The sequence below is a fragment of the Stegostoma tigrinum genome, chromosome 5 (assembly GCF_030684315.1).
Source record: "Stegostoma tigrinum isolate sSteTig4 chromosome 5, sSteTig4.hap1, whole genome shotgun sequence".
Lineage (NCBI taxonomy): Eukaryota > Metazoa > Chordata > Chondrichthyes > Orectolobiformes > Stegostomatidae > Stegostoma > Stegostoma tigrinum.
In genome coordinates this window covers 23,757,190-23,776,458 of record NC_081358.1, presented here as the reverse complement: position 1 = coordinate 23,776,458, position 19,269 = coordinate 23,757,190, and the positions used below count along the sequence as shown (strand labels likewise).

At 42.1% G+C, this 19,269-nt stretch overlaps 1 protein-coding gene across 1 annotated transcript in view; it reads left to right on the top strand.

Annotated features, from left to right (window-relative positions):
• LOC125452104 (uncharacterized) overlaps positions 1 to 19,269 on the top strand; it is a 462,089-nt gene that overhangs the window by 148,771 nt on the left and 294,049 nt on the right. The window contains exons 4-6 of the mRNA XM_048530109.2: positions 10,250 to 10,408; positions 13,859 to 13,942; positions 16,745 to 16,891. Of these exons, the coding sequence (XP_048386066.2) occupies positions 10,250 to 10,408; positions 13,859 to 13,942; positions 16,745 to 16,891 (390 nt within the window). The remainder of the gene's footprint in view (positions 1 to 10,249; positions 10,409 to 13,858; positions 13,943 to 16,744; positions 16,892 to 19,269) is intronic.

The following is a 19,269-nucleotide window of genomic DNA, read 5'->3' as shown; positions in this document are numbered from 1 at the left end:
CATGTGACATTAGTTTAATGAGATACTGAGAGCTTGTTTAGTATGGGGATTAATGATATAACCATACAAAAAGTGCCTACTGGCTGAAGCCCAGGAGGGCTTCAAGCAAGCACTACAACTGGCTTTATCATTATAAAATGCAGCGAATTGTGGGGTATTCCTTTGGAAGTCGATACCCTTGCCAGTCTGTGTAAGGTTGGGGAAAAAGCACTTGAGTGAAGGCAATTGCACGCGCTCAATCAGGACATACCCTGACCAGAGGGATGCCAGGTCAGCCCGCAGCAAAACCCCAAATCAAAGCCAAGCCTCGGCCAAACAGTTAAAACTTCCTTCAGGACCTGTGCCAGCAAGCCACTGTAGTTTCTGCTGATATGCAGACTTGAGACAGTAAAAAGTCCCACTAGACCTAAACAGAGTAAGAGAACTTATAAGCTGGTATTCGGGAGAGTGCACACCCCGGAAAGACCACCTATATGCTTAGAACTGTTAAATTGCTTAGCGACATCCAAATCAGAACCAATCAAAATAAATGCCTGGTTAACTGGTCATCCAGTTCTAATGGAGGCCGATACAAGTGCGACAGTTTCAGTGATTGCAGAACCAGTCTTTAACAAAATTCGCTGTGGACTCTAACCTTTACATTTGTGCAAGACCTTGGCTAAACTGAGAATGTGTACTCTGGAACCGTTACAGATTAAGAGTACAATTTCAGTTCTGGTCTCTTATGAGAAGCAGCTGGCTCAGTTACCACTGATTGCAGTAAAAAGCCCAAGCTTGATGGGGTGATTTTGGTTGAGAAAGATTCACCTGGATCGGCTCAACATTTATCAGTTGGAAAATGGCTGCCTGAGTGAAGCCCTAATTAAGTACCTGGAGGTTTTTTTGGAAGATCTATCAAAGGAGCCAAGGCCACTTTGCATGTTGACCCAGGAAGCATTCACACGATTCTGCTAGGCCTGCCAAGTGCCATTCGCCTTCCAGACAAAAGTAGAGGCAAAAGTCAGAAGGTTGGAAAACGAAGGAATCAACAAACCAGTCAGTACCTAGAATGGGAGTGCCAGTTGTACAGGTTGTGAAGCTCGAAGAATCGATTCACCTTTGTGGGGATTTTAAACAAATGGTAAACCACTTCTTACAGCTAGGTAGATACCCAATCCTTTGCACAGAGGGTTTATACGCAAAATTGGCAGGCAGGCTGCCCTTGGGAAGCTGGACATTAGTCATGCAAGTTTGCAATTCTAGTTGGATGCAGGCTCCCAGAAATTTGCCACAATTAATACCCGTAAGAGTTTGTACCAACATGTGAAACTGCCATTTGAGGCTTGTGCAATGTTTCATCAGACGATGGGGAACATTTTACAAGGCCTGCACCAATTCGTCATCTGTCTAGATGTGGTGCCAATAACAGGGAAGACCAATAAGGAAAAGTTAGAGAATTTGGACATAGCCCTCAGATATTTCTCCCAGGCAGGCTTAGGCTTTAGAAGGGGAAAATGTGTGTTCCAGGCACCCAAGTGACCTGTTTTGAGTACAGAGCCTACAAAACCAGGTTACAGGGTTTAGAAGGTGAAGTGCGATTGTTCAAAAGTGCCCTGGCCCCCATGTCAGTACCAGAGCTTCAGTCTTTCCTTGGGCTGGTGAAGTATTATGGAAAGTTCATACATAACCTGGCCTCCATCCTGGCACCTTTGCACCAACTCTTAAGAAAGGGTCAGCCTTGGACATGGTCATGTAGCCAAGCCATAGCTTTCAGGGAAGTGAAGAAACAGCTATCATCCTCTAAGGTGTTGGCACATAATGATCTCAAATGAGATCTGATATTGATATGAAATGCTTCCCTGGCATCAGTGTAGTATTACCGCATAGGTAGCCCAGTGGAGAGGAACACCCAATAGCGCATGCATCCAGGACTTTGGCTGATGCAGAGTACAAATATGCTCAGAGAGAGAAGAAAGGTTTGGCAGCCATATTTGTAAGAAGTTCTACCAATACCTTTACAGACATTCATTTGTAACTTGAACAGATCACAAATCCCTGCTAGATCCACTTAAAGAGGACCAGGCAGTCCAGATTGAATACTAAATGCTTGAATACTTAATGCATATACTTACATGTTGGAACAATGTCTGGGCGGCCAAGTAGCAAATGCAGATGTAATGAGTAGCCTTCCACTGACAGATACATCGCCGGTGGTACACCACAGGAAGAGTCCATAATTGTTTCAATTTTTGGACACACATCTAGTCACAGCTGACAATATCAGACAATTGATGCAGAAAAATCTGGCCTTGGCAAAATTGAAATACTTGGTGGTGATGGGTGATACAAAGGGCTGTCACAACCAGAATTGAAACCTTTTTGGATCCAGAGAAACTAGATTACAGTAGAGAGTGACATATTATTATGGGGAGCAAGAGTGATTGGCCTACGCAACCGCTGCTGCCAGAAACTGGTCACTCAGGCATTTTCAAAATGAAAATGTTGGTGAGAAGTTATGTCTCGTTGCCCAGATTGGATGCAGACCTAGTTGTGTTAGTGGGGCAGTGCCCACAGTGCTAATAAGGACAAACATTACTGCCAACAGTTCCCTCAATTTGTGGGAATGACCAGGCAAACCCTGGACTTTGGTTACATGTCAACTATGCAGACACTTCCATGGTCTCAATTTCTTAGTCATTGTGGACACCCCTTCAAAGTTGCTGGACATGCATAGAGTTCGTTCGTCAAACACATGTTGATAAAAAAACAGACTCCCAGAAATGTTGATCACAGACAACAGGCCAACATTTACCAGCAGGGAATTTGAGTATTTCCTAAAGTAGAATGGCATTTAACATCTAAGGACAGTTCCATTCCATCGATCATCCAATGGTCTGGCAGAAAGAGCTGCCCAAACTCTGCACCAAGTGAAATCTGATCTCCCTCGCCCTGTTTGGGGGAGGGTGAAACAGTATCAGGAACGCTGATGCCAGACATAAGACCTGAGGTCGGATCCACTTCTTCCTGTCCTGTAGGCCCAACCAGCTCCCCTCCACCGACAACCTCATCCACTTAATGGAACTTGTTCTTACCCTCAATTTCCTTTAACTCTCCCCACTTTACAGGGAGGTGATGACCTAGTGGTATTATCACTGGACTGTTAATCCAGAGACCCAAATAATGTTCTGGGGACTTGGGTTTGAATCCTGCCACTACAGATGGTGGAATTTGAATTAAATACAAATGTCTGGAATTAAGAGTCTAATGATGATCATGAATCCATTGTCAATTGTCAGAAAAACCCATCACGTTCATTAATGTTTTTTAGGGAAGGAAACTGCCAACCCTATCTGGTCTCGTCTATATGTGACTCTGAACTGTCCTCTGGGTAATTAGGGGTGGGCAATGAATGCTGCCTAGCCAGCGAAGACCTCATCCCATGAATAAAAACAAACTTTCTACAAACTAAAGGGGTGGAGCCATGACCATCTGTATGGGTCCAAGCAATGCCTGCTTCTTCACAGAATACATGGAACAGTCCTACTTCCACTGTTTTACTGGCATCATCCCTTAGCTCTTCCTCTGCTACATTGGTGATTGTATCGGTGCTGACTCATGCTCCCTTGAGGAGGTTGAACAGTTCATTAACTTTACCAACACCTTTTAACCCAACCTCCAACTCACCTGGACCATCTCCGATACGTCTCTCCCCTTCCTGGACCTCTCCAATTCCAACTCCGGGAGCGCCTCAGCACCAACATTTATTTTAAACCCCCCACCGACTCCCACAGCTGCCTTGACTACACCTCCTCTTGCCCACTCTCCCGCAAGAATGCAATCCCTTACTCCCAATTCCTCCACCTCCACCACAAATGCTCCCATGATGGAACGTTCCACTCCTGGACATCCCAGATGTCCTCTTACTTCAGAGATTGCAACTTAAACCCTCCGTTGATTCAAAATGTCCTCAACCGCATCTCTTGCATTTCCTGCACTTCAGCCCTCAAACACCCTTCCTCCAACAAAAATAAGGACAGACTCCCCCTGGTCCTCATATGCCACCCCTCCAACCTCCTCATCCAATGCATTATCCTCTGCCACTTCCACCACCTGCAAGCTGACCCCAAAACCAAAGATTTATTTACCTCCCCACCCCTATCTGCCATTCCTGGGGACCAGTCACTCCACGAGTCACTCGTCTGCTGCACACTCTCCACCATCCATGCCCCACCCGGCGCCTTTCCCTGCAACTGCAGGAGGTGCTACACCTGCCTCTACATGTCCCTTCTCACCTCCATCTGAGGCCCAAAACAAACTTTCCATATCTGACAGGAAATCACCTGTACATCCTCCTGGCCTACTGTATGCGTTATTCCTGATATGGCCTCCTGCACATCGATGAGACTAAACAACAGACTTGGTGACATCTGCACTCTTTACGGTATAATCAGGAACACTTTCCAGTTGACAACTATTTTAACTCCCCCTCCCATTCCCTTCGTTTCATTTCAATCCTGGTCCTCCTCCAGTGCCACAATGAAGCCACATGCAAACTGGAGGAACAACACCTCATATTCCACCTCCGGTAGCCTACACCCTGATGACCTGGATGTAGAATTCGCCAATTTCGAAGTCTCCCCACCCCGGCCTCATCCCACGCCCGACCCTCCCTCTCATCCCTGCTTCGTTGACTTGACACAACCTGTCCATCTTCTTTCCTACCTATCCACCACACCTTCCCACTGACTAATACCCACAATCCGCTAACTGCATCCACCTACCATCATCCCACCTACCATCCCCCAGTCCCACCCATTCTCCCTGTATTTACTTACCATCTCTCTTCTCCCTCCCCAGTCCTGATGAAGGGTACCGACCCAAAACCTCAACTCTCCTGCTCTTCTGATTCTGCCTGACTTGCTGTGTTCCTCCAGCTCCATACTGTATTGACGTTTACAGTTTGGATAAGGGCACTGGTCCTGAGTAGGCATGTGGACCATATGAAAACTACAAATTCGCAAAAGGTGAGGGAGCAAAAATTGTCCAGCTCTTCGACTGCCTTCCTGCCCATCCTGGGACCCTTGGGTTTTTCTTCTCCATCAAGCATTGAAGATACCTTTGAAGCTGAGATGGACACGACAGTGTTGTAGTCTTGATACCTTTCCTGCCTGAAGTGGAGAATGACTTTCTTCCGAGATGCTCCGGGTGCAAGAGGTGAGCTACTATGCATTATATGCCACCCTGATCAGAGGCAGAATTGGAGGAACTTGACCCGGTACTAAAACTGCACACCTCCTCCAACAAGGAGCTGCAAACAAAAGAACCAGCCGATGTCCTCATATTCAGGGGGAGGAATGTCATGATTATAACAAGGTCAACTAGGTGAACCTCATAGAATATGAGTTCCCTGATTGGGGATGTTAATCTAGTTCAATCAGGGAACCCTGGCAGACTGATATAAGTAGGAGTGTCAGAGGCTCTGTTTACTCTGAGAGAGCTGATAGTGTTAAGGATTGTGTATGTGACTTGGTGATGGGATGCTGGCATTGAGGATTTATTTCCGTTGGGTAGGAAAGTAAGTTGTGATGAGGTCATAAGAAGTCTACAAGAAAGAATATATAGGTTATTCGAGTGGGCAAGGGTGCAGCGAGCGTAATATACTGTGGTAAAATCTAAAACTTTCCATTTTGGCCTTAAGATTAAAAGAAACATAATCTTTAAAAGGTGAAAAATTACAGAACTCTGGCATGCTGAAGAATTTAGGTGACCTCATGCATGAATTGTTAAAGGTTAGTATGCAGATTCAGCAAGTACTTAGGAAAACTAGCAAAAAGTTATCATTTATCATGAGGGGAATGGAAAACAAAAGTTGGTTATGCTTCTTTGTTTATGATACTGGTGAAATTGTACCTGGAGTAATTTGGACAGAATTCCTTATTCAAGGAAGAACATAAATGCAGGGAAGTTTACTTGACTAATACCTGGCATGGAGGAGTTGATTAGTGGGGGAAGTTTGATCAAGCTAAGCTTGAATCTGCTGAAGTTTTGAAGAGTATGCAGTATTTGGTTGCTACATATAAGATCCCGAAGAGAAGATGTTTCCTCTGATAGAAGAATCTAGAACTAAAGGGCTTTGTTTAAAATCAGGGGTTGCCCATTTGAAAAAAAACAAGGGAGGTGAATTTCTTTCCTCTGACTTTTGTAAGTATTTCAAACTCGCTTCGTGAAAAGGTAGCAGAAGATCACATTTTAAGGCAGATGGTTACATGTTAAGCGAGAGAATTTAAGCGTATCAGGTTTGGTAGCAATGCTGATTTGAGGTTTCAGTCAGATCAGCCATGATTTTATTGATTAGCAGCGAAGATTCAAAGAGCTGAATGGACTACTCATATTCCTAACTTAACTTATATGCAATTTATAACAATGCTAATTTTGGTTCCATTTCAAACCAGACATGTTAGTTTTCCACTGGAGATTGCTCAGTCTTTACTTTGTGAAAGTTGATGTAAAAATGAAAAGCAGTTTGGATCAGAGATGCATAATACCCAGTTGCTGGAGCCCTGTAACGTAATATACAGCACAGGTGCTCCTACAGGCAGTTTACTTCAAAAGGAATTTGTCACAGAATAATTGCAGATGTAGCCCTTCTTGCCATTGAGACCATGTTGTCTGTGTTTATTAAAATTACTCCTGCCCTCATATAGCTAATTTTTAAAATAATCGCACACAAGATGTCAGCATTGGCTTTTATTGCTCGCCCCTTGTTGTCTTTGAGATGGTGACAGTGAGCTGTCTGATTGAATTGCTACAGTCCATTTGATGTTACATATACCCAGAATGCCTTAGGGAGGGAGTTCAAGGCTTTTGATCCAGCAACAGTGAAGGAACGGTGATATTTTTCCAAGTCTGAATGATGAGTGCCTTGGACTTCCGTAGTGTTTCCATAGTGTTCCCATGTTGGAGCTGCACTCATCTGGGCAAGTTGGAAGTATTCCATCACAATCCTGACTTGTACCTTTGATGAGTCAAGAGGTGAGTTACTCACTGCAAGATTCCTAGCCTCTGTCCTACTCTTGTAGCCTCAGTACTTGTAGTCTAGTTCAGTTTCTGGTCAGTGTAACCCTTAAGGTGTTGATAGTGGGGAATTCAATGCCATTGAATGCCAAGGGGCAGTAGTTAAATTCTCTCTTGTTGAAGATGGTCTTTATCTGGCACTTGCATGATGTGAATGTTACATGTTACTTGTCAGCCCAAGCCTGGGTATTATCCAGGCCTTGCATATTGGCATGGACTTTTTCAATATTTTAGAAACCATGAATGTCATAGAACCCAGACAGATTCATGAGGCAAAATATGACTGTTATTTCACTGGCATTTATTCTAATGAAACAGGTGGGATTTTACTAAACGGAGGAATTCTTCAACGTGTAAGGAATCAGAGGTAATAGGTAATATGTTTTTGTAATCATAATATGACTTCCCTGTTAACTCCCTTTGCCAATGAAGAGGCTCGCAGCAAAGGATATCACATTGTACATAATATAGCACATATATTTGAGGGTTTACAGTTAAGCAGGTTTTCTAGTCATCACAGAGTATTTTATTCAGAGTTCATAGGCTTGCTTGCTGAGCTGGTGTATTTGGTTGTAGAAATTTCATTACCCTGCTAGGTAACATCGTCAGTGTGCCTCTGGTGAAGGGTTGGGTTACTTATATGCCTTGGTTTTAAATAACAAGCAGGACCGAACACTAATGCTTCACCAGAGGCACACTGACGATGTAACCTAGCAGGGTGACAAAATGCCTGCAACTAAACACATTGGCTCAGTGAGCAAGTCTTCAACCTCATCCACAACCCAAGCTACAAATCTTCTCAAAAAATTTGAATAATTTATTCTCTTTGAAGATTAAATTGCCCAAATATGTAAGAAATTCTACATATTTTAAAAATGATGCATTTTCTGTTTTTTTTAATAATAATGTATTTATGGTATTTTAGCTGGTACCTTAGCTACTCCTTTGACCATACCCTAATAATTTATTTCCTATCTCTAAAATTTAAAATTCAGTGTGGTTCATTGGTTTTTCCTCCCTGGTTTGCTCAGTGAGAATACGGTAATTGGCTGTTTAGCGTGCTGGACGCTCATTGCTGGAGGCTCATTTGACATAGCACCCGATCCAAACTGACGTCTGGAAAGGAGAAATCTGCTCCTTAGAGATTGCTCGCTCTTTGTGGACATTTTTTTTCCAGCATTGTTCCTTCATATCAGCCTGCAGAATCTACCTCTTTCCACTTTTCTCCCTCTCAAGGAGAGAATAGTCACCCTGGTAAATAGAATGGACCAAATTGGTGAGGAGTAGCTTCTCTCATCTCAGGTTGGTTCTCTCCGACTTGAAACATGCAAGTAAAACAATCTGTGCTTGGAGAAGCAGTGATAAGTTCAGAAAGGTCAGTGGTACCAAAAAGATTACCATCAGAAGGGCTAGAGCATGTCTGAATGAGGTGGGTCTCTGCCAGAGACCAGGAATTGTCCCTAATGGCTGGGCTATTGTCTGGATATTTTTGCAGGGGTCATGCCTTTTGTTATGGCAAATGGCTGTGCCTTTCTCTGGGAAACTTTTTGTCGCAACATGGCTGCATGCTGGTGCTTCTGCTGGGTGCCGTGTCTTTTTCCAAGAGCGAGGCCATTCGCTGGATCCAAGGGTTATGGTGTTTCTGCTGGCAACATGTGAAAGAGGCTGTGAAAGGAGTTATGTGAAGGAAGTGTCTACAAGGATGAGACACTGAGGCTGCACAGGGAAGTGGGCTATTTTCTACCTGTCAACGAAAAATACTTAGCTAACTTGAAACCACTGAAGTAATGAGTTTGTTGCAAATGGACATAGAATCTTTATTTTAAGGCTGCATACGTCATGAATTACTGTACAGGGGAATAAAAAATATAATGGTTACTATTGTAATAAATGTTGTGTGCAAATCATGAAATTTAAAGCTGAGTTGCAATTAAAAACGTGTGCTATATATGTGATGCAACAAATTGGCTGTGACATCGCCAGTCTGTGGAAGGTGCGTTAAGGTAATGACTTTTTGGTGTGGAATACTAGTGTCAACTGTTTTAGGAAGAAATTTTTTAACTTATGCCTATGTTATGTGCAAAGTATTGACAAATACTGTAATGTTTAGGAAATCAATATTTTGCTTTTATGTTTTGGCTTTAAGTTCAATGAAGCTTGTTACTTATTACTGATGTTGATGAATTCTTCTAATTCTATGGATGTGAGAGACCAAATACCTCATATAATGCAGCAGATAATGTTGCTACGTAACTACATCACCTACTAAATGACTTCGTGACAATGAAAAAGGAGAGCCTGAAAATCAGAAACTAGCTCTGAAGAAAATCTCAAGAAGAGCCCTTGGGAAAGAAAAAATATTTTGTGCTTTGATGGAGTGCCTGTCAAGTGGGTTGCTCTGTCCTGTGTAGCATTGAGCTTGTTGAATGTTATCAGCTAAGTGAGGAGTATTCAATCATATTCGTGATGTGTATTTTATAGATGGTGCTAGCGTTTTGAGAAGTCAAGAGGTAAGTATTTGCTGTAAAATACCCTGCCTCTGGCCTGAGGTCATTGCCTTGGTGTTTATATAGCTGTTCCACTGAAGTTTTTTTTATCTGTAGTGAACTATTTAGAGGAAGGGGTTCAGCAATGCCTTTATATGTGATAGGGAGGTGATTAGATTTCCCCTCAATGATATGATCATTGCCGTGTATGGCTCAAATGCTATCTCTCACTTATCAGCCCAAGTTTGAATGTTGTCCACATCTTGCAGCGTATGGTGGCAGGTTGCTCCATTAGGTGACGAATTGCAAATGAAAGTAAATGCCCTTAGTCATCAGTGAACATCTTTGCTTGTGACTACATGATAAAAGGAAGCTCATTGAACAAGCAGTTGAAAACCTTTGTGCCTGAGCAATTTCTGCTGCAGTGTCTTGGAGCTAAAGTATAATAGTGTTGCATTGTAATTTATGAAATTTTTAGTGATCAATTTTACCCATACCTGTTTTCTTAGTTTTGCTCAAATTTGAACACCAACCTTAATTTTGCCATGCAATAGTTTTAGTCAAGTCAGTTGTGGTAGTTAAAGTATTATACTTATCTGTGATCCAATTACAATTTATTGTTACAACGAATGTAAAGCTTAACAAACCCAACCTCAATGTGTCTTATTCATACGATCATTACACATTAAGATGTATGTTCCTGATTAAAGGTTCAGAAGAAGAAAGTCACCATTTTTGACCTGAAATATCTAATGAAACAACTTCAACAGCAGCACAATGAAACAGTGGAAGAAAATGGACGCTTACGAGCACGACTTGAAGCTTGGATGATCACGGCGCAAAGTGAACAGGATGTCCTTTCAAATGAAGTAAGTTCTTGAATTTTCAATGAATATTCAGGCAAATATATCTGAAATCCATACATTTTTGAAAATCGCAGGATATGGAGAATAGTTAGCAGAGCATATAGCATCTTGAGCTACATAATCTGCTATAAACCATCAACTATTAGGATTTTTTAGCTGAAGAGAAACTGGGTAGACTGGGATTGTTTTTCTTGAAGCAGAGGAGACTGATAGAGGACATGAATGAGATGTATAAAATTATAAAGGGCATTGAAAGAGGAGACAAGAAGACCCTTTTCCCCTTGGTAGAGGGATCAATTGTCGAGGGCATAGATTTAAGGTAAGAAGCAGGAGGATTAGAGGGAATGTGAGGAAATTATTTTTCACCCAGATAACGGTAGGAATCTTGGACTTGCTGCCTTTAAGGCTGGTGTGGAAACCTTTTAACATTAAAGAAGTACTGATACTGATAATGCCAAAGTATATAAAAGACTATGGACCACGTGCTGGAAAAATGGGATTAGAGTACTCAGATGCTTGTTATTTTCTGGCATAAACTCGATGGCTCTACACAAGAGAGAATCTCCATAGAACACTTGCAGCGGCCAACAGACCAGAAGGGAGGAGGATCCCTGTTATGCAATTCGGGAAAGAACATTGAAGTAGTTAACCAGGAGACCATACCCCAGCTCTTTATCACCTTAACAGGCAACCATCATTGGAGCCACTATATCCTCAAGCCATGTGAGAATAAGCCTCGTCAGATTTAGCCAAGCAGAACCTAGAGGAATATGATCATCCCAACAACAACAGCAGTGCACAACCTTTCTTTATAGGCACTTCCCTCAAGAAAAGGATTGGCCACTGTTCATCTCTACTCCTCTGAAGGACGCATCACCAGTCCTGCCTGCCCCAGGGCAGTGGAATTGCTGTGAGTAGCATTAGCATTGAAGCCTAGCCACAAGAGTCTTGGTGGGGAAGAGTTTGAAAAACAAGTTAACAATAGATTGAAATGTAAATATTTTAAAGATGAAAAAATATGAACTTGTTAAGATGGGAAAGGATAACAGGAACAGAATCAATGCTTTTGGGAAGCTAATGCATAAAGCAACAGCTATCAGGCAGCTAGTTAATGACATCATTGGAAGTGACATCAGCTTTTGGGTCTTACTCATTGTGGACAAAGACATACTCAATGGGAGTCATGGCAAGATTGCATAATTGCATAAACCAAACCCTCCTCCAGACCCATCTTATGAAACAGCTAGAAGACACAGAAATACAGAGTACAAATTGAGGACAGTTATGCTGAACCTATGTAAAGATTGAAGCTACAAGAATTGTATCAGAGATAAGGGAACTGCAGATGCTGGAGAATCCAAGATAATAAAGTGTGAAGCTGGATGAACACAGCAGGCCAAGCAGCATCTCAGGAGCACAAAAGCTGACGTTTCGGGCCTAGACTCTTTATCAGAGAGGGGGATGGGGAGAGGGTTCTGGAATAAATAGGGAGAGGGGGGGAGGCGGACCGAAGATGGAGAGAAAAGAAGATAGGTGGAAAGGAGAGTACAGGTGGTGACGTAGGGAGTGGATAGGTCAGTCCAGGGAAGACAGACAGGTCAAGGAGGTGGGATGAGGTTAGTAGGTAGGAAATGGAGGTGCGGCTTGGGGTGGGAGGAAGGGATGAGTGAGAGGAAGAACAGGTTAGGGAGGCAGAGACAGGCTGGGCTGGTTTTGGGATGGTTTTTAGTCCCCTATTCCCAATTCCTCCGCCTCTGCCGCATCTGCTCCCAAGATGAGGCATTCCACTCCCACACATCCCAGATGTTCAAGTTCTTCAAGGACCGCAACTTTCCCCTTGCAGTGGTGGAGAACACCCTCGACCACGTCTCCCGCATTTCCCGCAACACATCACTCACACCCCATCCCCGCCACGACCGCCCAAAGAGGATCCCCCTCGTTCTCAAACACCACACCACCCCACCAACCTCCGGATACAATGCACCATCCTCCGACACTTACGCCATCTACAATCCAACCCCACTACCCAAGACATTTTTCCATCCCCACCCTTGTCTGCCTTCCGGAGAGACCACTCTCTCCATGACTCCCTTGTCCGCTCCACACTCCCCTCCAGCCCCACCAGCATGGAAGTGCTACACTTGCCCCCACACCTCCTCCCTCACCACCATCCCAGGCCCCAAGATGACTTTCCATATTAAGCAGATGTTCACCTGCACATCTGCCAATGTGGTATACTGTATCCATTGTACCCGGTGTGGCTTCCCCTACATTGGGGAAACCAAGCGGAGGCTTGGGGACCGCTTTGCAGAACACCTCCCCTCGGTTCGCAATAAACAACTGCACCTCCCAGTCGCGAACTATTTTAACTCCCCCTCCCATTCTTCAGATGACATGTCCATCATGGGCCTCTGCAGTGCCACAATGATGCCACCCGAAGGTTGCAGGAACAGCAACTCATATTCCGCTTGGGAACCTTGCAGCCCAATGGTGTCAATGTGGACTTCACCAGCTTCAAAATCTCCCCTTCCTCCACCGCATCCCCAAACCAGCCCAGTTCGTCCCCTCCCCCCACTGCATCCCAAAACCAGCCCAGCCTGTCTCAGCCTCCTAACCCGTTCTTCCTCTCACCCATCCCTTCCACCTCAAGCCACACCTCCATTTCCTACCTACTAACCTCATCCCACCTCCTTGACCTGTCTGTCTTACCTGGACTGACCTATCCCCTCCCTACCTCCCCACCTATACGCTCGTCTCCACCTATCTTCTTTTCTCTCCACCTTCGGTCCGCCTCCCCCTCTCTCCCTATTTATTCCAGAACCCTCTCCCCATCCCCCTCTCTGATGAAGGGTCTAGGCCCGAAACGTCAGCTTTTGTGCTCCTGAGATGCTGCTTGGCCTGCTGTGTTCTTCCAGCTTCACACTTTATTATCTATAAGAATTGCGTTCATTTCAGCTCAATAAACTTAAAGGACGATGCAAATGCTTTTAAAAGATGTGCAGTAGTTTAAGGGATGAATGAAGTTAGCTACACAGATAGGTTGGAGGCATTAGGGTTGTTCTCCTTGGAGTAAAGGAGATCTGATTGAAATATACAAGATAATAACAGATTTAGAAAATATGGAAAGGTTCCCATTGTCTTATAGTTCAAGGACCAAGAAACACAGACTTGAGATTTTCAGCAAATGTGTGTGGAAGAACTTCTTCACGTAGTATTACATGGTAATGAATTTAAAGTCACTGCCTTTGAGTGTTTTGGAAATAAAAATGATCGATATTTGCAGAAAGAAATTGAACATGTACTGTGGAAATAAACTTGCAGGACTGTGGGAACTGAGTGCGGGAGTGGGCCTGATTGGATTGCTTTTCAAAGAGGCAGCGTGAACTCCGTGGACCAAATTGCTTGCTTCTGTGCTGCTCAGATTCTGAAAATAATTTTTATCTTGACCAACAGGTCTTTTGTAAGGAAGATGTAATCCATAAACTAAGAATGAAGCAACTTACTCAGGATGAAAAATCTAAAATATTAGAGGAACAGGTAAGTTTTTAAAGTTTTGTTTGACACATATGCAACATTTCATGAAAAAAAAATCACAAATGATTTTATTATTAAGGTACATATGCAATATCTAGTCGACTTAATGAAAATAGAAATGTCTTATATTTTATAAATTTGAAATTTTGTAGCTATCCCAAATAAATGTCAGCTTGGGGTTTTGTGTAGTATCAATTTATACTTCAATATTTTCCCTCAGCCAGAATCCTGCATTTATTCTAGATAGGAACAATGAACAATACAGCACAGGAACAGGCCCTTCAGCTCTCCAAGCATGCGCTGTCACGTTTTGCCCTTCCGTACTCAAACTGTACAAAAACGAAAAGAACTGCGGATGCTGTAAATCAAGAACAAAAACAAAGTTGCAGGAAAAGTTCTTCCTCAGTTCTGAGGAAGGGTCACCGGACCCGAAATGTTAACTCTGTATAATAAAATGTGAGGCTGGATGAACACAGCAGGCCAAGCAGCATCTCAGTAGCACATGCTGCTTGGCCTGCTGTGTTCATCCAGCCTCACATTTTATTATCTTGGATTCTCCAGCATCTGCAGTTCCCACTATCTCTGTTAACTCTGTATTCTTCTTCACAGATGCTCCGGACTTGCTGAGCTTTTGCAGCAAATTTGTTTTTGTTCGTACCAAAACTGTCTTCGCTTACATGATCAGTATCCCTCTATTCCCTTCCTATTCTTGTATTTGTCCAGGTGCTTCTTGAATGCGGCCAATGTGTCTGCTTCCACCAATTCTTCTGGCAATGCATTTCAGGCACTCACCACCCTTTGTGTGAAAAACTTGCCTTGCACATCTCTTTTAAACTTGCCCCCTTGCATCTTGAAGCTGTGTCTCCTAGAAATCGACCCCCCCACCCTAGGGGAAAAAGCCCCCTAACTTTCCATTCTATCCATTGCCATTCACAATCTTTTAAACTTCTGCTAGTTCACCCCTCAACTGTGTTCCAGTGAAAACAAACCGAGTGTCTCCAGCCTTTCTTCATAGCTAAATTCCCCCATACTAGGCAATATCCTGGTAATCCTTTTGAGTACACTTTCCAGATATCAATGGAGTAAACTATTGTGGCAATTCAATACTTTTTGGCATTAACTCCAGGCTATCACCTTTTGATTTGTCATTCTGTTAAACTGGCAACTGCTTCCTATAATGCGATGGATCAGTTATTTTCTTCAAAATCTTCACAAGGATTCTGGATTGGGAAAATAGAAGTCAGATTTCAATTAATTCCAAATAGGAGTTAAGGAGCAGAGATCCAGATGAAGGATGGAGAATTTTCAAATTTGTGATGGACTAAATATGAAAGGGAAAGGGGAATTTATCAAAGAATGATGAAATATGACTGAATAGAGAAATGAAAAATTCACTGTCAGAAATATGATAAAACTAGAGCTAACATTGTTTAAAAAAAACGTCAGGATTAATGTGAGAACTATAGCCATGGTAAAAATAGTAGTACTAAAGTAAAAGAATGGGGCAGTGGTGTCGTGCTATTAGCACTGAATGATGCCTAAGTTAATGCTCTTGGGATACTGGGTCAACTCTCAGCATGGCAACTGGTGTACTTTTATTCATAACAACGAACACATATGGAATTGAAATGTAGTTACTTGTAATGGTGACCATCAAATGTCATTGTTGTCATAAAAGCCCAGCTGGATCATTTATGCCCTTTGGCAAAAGACATCTGTCAACCGTACGCAGTCTTCTCCACATGTGACTCTAGATTCAGAATATTGCAATTGACTCTTAACTGCAGTCTGAAGTAAGCTAGCAAGTCCCTGAGTTCAAAGAGCAGTTAGGAATGTGCAACAATTACTGGCTTTGCCAGTGATGGCATATCTCATAATAGAAAAGAAGAAAACAAGGAAAGAACTTAAAAGAGTGTTTAGAAAGTATAGAAAGGAAATAATACCATTTTTTCTAAAAATGAAATAGAGTCATAGAGTCATACAGCACACAAACAAACCTTTTGGTGCAACCAGTCCATGCTGAACATAATCCCAAACTAGTCCCACCTGCCTGGTCTTGGCTCATACCCTCCAAACCTTTCCTATTCAGGTGTCCATCCAAATGTCTTTTAAATGTTGTAATTTTACCCACACCTACCACTTCCTGATGATGTTACCTAGCATGGTGACGAAACGTCTGAACAAAAACAAGCCAGCTCGGCAAGCAAGTCAACAACCTCCATGCCTGAGAAAATTTTCCTTCCTTTAATATTGGATCTTCCTTGCCTTCCTAATTACTTGCTGTACCTTCATGCTTACTTTCTGGGATTCATATACAAAATCACTAAAATCATTCCACAGTATATGCAGTTCTTTACATTTATATAATATTTTGCTTTTTTATTCTTCCTGCCAAAGTAGACAACATCATATCTTCCCAGAGTAAATTCTATCTACCAAATTTTTGCCACTCATTTAATAGAAATGCATCTCTTTGCAGACAGCTGGTATCTGTCCCACAGCTTATTTTCTTGGCTGCCTTCGCATCGCCAGTAAATAATTGAACACTTTTTTTTTCCAGTCATGTTTTGTTTTAATTACTCAGCACCACAAAGCAACATAAAATTGAATGTGTAACACAGAAGCTAGCTATTTAGCTGGCTAAGCCACACAGGTGTTTACGCTCCACTTCAGCCAATTTTATTAGATCATTAATTAGTTTTACTGATCCAAACCACATTAGATCTTGCTGGTATATGTTCCTCAGCCAACATGATTGTGCAATACAACAATTGTAAATAAGCGATTTTGCAAAATTTATTTTAGATTGAACATCAAGAGAGGCAGATGGAGCAACAACATCAGAAATACATAGCTTCAGTTAACATTGTTGAAAAGCAACAGCAGATGATTCATTCTCTAGAAAAGGATCTTCAAAATGCCATGATTGCAGAAAAGGAAATGGCTGTTCAGGTAAAACAAAAATATTGTTTTTCATTCCAAGATTTATAACTGCCTTATGAAAATACTGTTGCTTAATGCTGAGGATATTATCGTATTAAACTGGATAAATTCAGCACTTTGCTGCTTAGTGTAACTACTTAGATCATATAAACTGACCTCTGAAGCTTCAAAAAACACTTCCAAAATTGGCTGTTGACTTATATGCTGAATATAAAATGTGAACCATCAGAGTTTGATGTCTGTGGTTGTCTTTTTGAAAAGTGAAAAATGACATATGCTGCTAATTCAAATAAAATCAATGTGATTCATTTTATTGAATACATTAGTTGGAAACATGAGCATTGAATGATTTTCGAGGCATGCATCCAAAGTTTGAACTCTGAATGCTGATCTTCCCTTGTACAACTACAGTTTGGGGCTTTCTTCCAAGGCACCTTTTGATGTAATGGTTATATGGGATTGGAACACCTTCTAATAAACTGCATTCTTTGCACAGGCCACCAAGATGTCTATTCCACATATTATTGATCCACAACTTCACTCCAACCTCATTCATTGGACAGTGCACAAAGACACTTGCGGCAAACTGCATTTTCAGCATTGCTTTAGTCTGAAAAAGTATCATAGGCTTTCATTTTATTTCATCATTCATGCAGTTTAGATTTATTATGAGTCTTGCTTTCTTAAATCCTGTGGTATTCCCCAGAATAGGTTCTCAGCCTTTCCATTCCACAGGTCAGTCACTGTGTCTATTGAAATTCATGGGCATTTCATCCTTGTTGTCAATGTGACATAATGGTCACTTTGTATTTTGAAAACCTTTCAGCTGATTTGAACTTACTTTACAAGCAAGTGTACAGGGTAATACAGTCTAAAAAGATAAGTCAAAATGTGAATTCAAATTTCAACTCCCAGTTTCGTCTAACTCTCATTTTTGTACTCCTCTCTCTGACTCACGATGTATTTCTTCTGTCTCATGGTGCCATTTACCTTTTCTGTTGGCTTTGATTCGTCGGTGCATCCCATTATTAATCTCTCATCCACCCCCATTTGTAGATAGCTTTGTCTATGTCAGGTGTCCAGCAGCAGAAGGTAAGTTTGGTGACAGATCATTTTGTTTTCAATTTAATTGAGAATAATAAACAGTTATTTAAATTTACTTATGCTCTGTTAGATAATATTTCTCAGCCTGTTTTTTTTTCAAATTGGACAATTTTTCTGAAAACCTTTGAAAAACCATGTAATATATGTTTAACATTTCACATTCTCAGTCCACTGTCTTCCTTTGCAGAAAATATAGCAGAGAATGCCAGGTTAGGTCTGCTGCGTCCCACTAGATGTTACTAAATGCACAGTTCACCATGGCAGCATATATCATTGTTTTACAAAATGGCAGACTGCCACTAGGTATAAAATCTATGAATGGTAAGAAAAGTAAAAGAACCGCTCCCTAAAAAAGTGACATTTCTATCTGAGAAAATTAATCTTAATAACCATTATAACATTTATTTTGTCATTCTACTTCTCACTTTCTCTCACTTTTTAATAAATTTATTTATTAACTCGATGTAGTTAATATACCTGGACAATTTCAATTGTTTTTCCATTTTTCACAGGTAAAGAGCATCATGTGTGAGTATGTGATAGAAGTAAGGTAAAACAGAGGTGAAGATGAATCTCTGATTTGTGCATACAACAGATTTTCTCATACTATGGTAAAGAAAAGGGACATTGTGGGATTGGGAGATAGTGCTCAGGTTTTATATTGAATTATAGCGAAGTGTACAAATATGAGTCCACAAGCTTCAAAATCTCCCCTCCCCTGACTGCATCCCAAAACCAGCCCAGGTTGTCACCGCCTCCCTAACCTGTCCTTCCTGTCACCTAGATAATAAAGTGTGAAGCTGGATGAACACAGCAGGCCAAGCAGCATCTCAGGAGTACAAAAGCTGACGTTTCGGGCCTAGACCCTTCATCAGACTTCACCCACTTCAAGCCTCACCTCCATCTCCTACCTACCTGCTGCATCCCGCCTCCTTGACTTGCCTGATCTCCCTGAACTGACCTATCCCCTCTTTACAAAAACAAAGTTGCTGGAAAAGCTCAGCAGGCCTGGCAGCATCTATCCTACACTCACCTTTACTCCCTCCATCCTTGCCTCTTTGACCTGTCTGTCTCCTCTCCACCTATCTTTCCCTTTACCCATCTTCTATCTGCTTCCCCCCTTGCCCTATTTATTTCAGAATCCTCTTCCCCTCCCCAATTTCGGAAGAAGGGTCTAGACCCGAAACGTCAGCTTTCCTGCACCTCTGATGCTGCATGGCCTGCTGTATTCATCCAACTCTACACCTTGTTATCTCAGATTCTCCAGCATTGGCAGTTTCCAG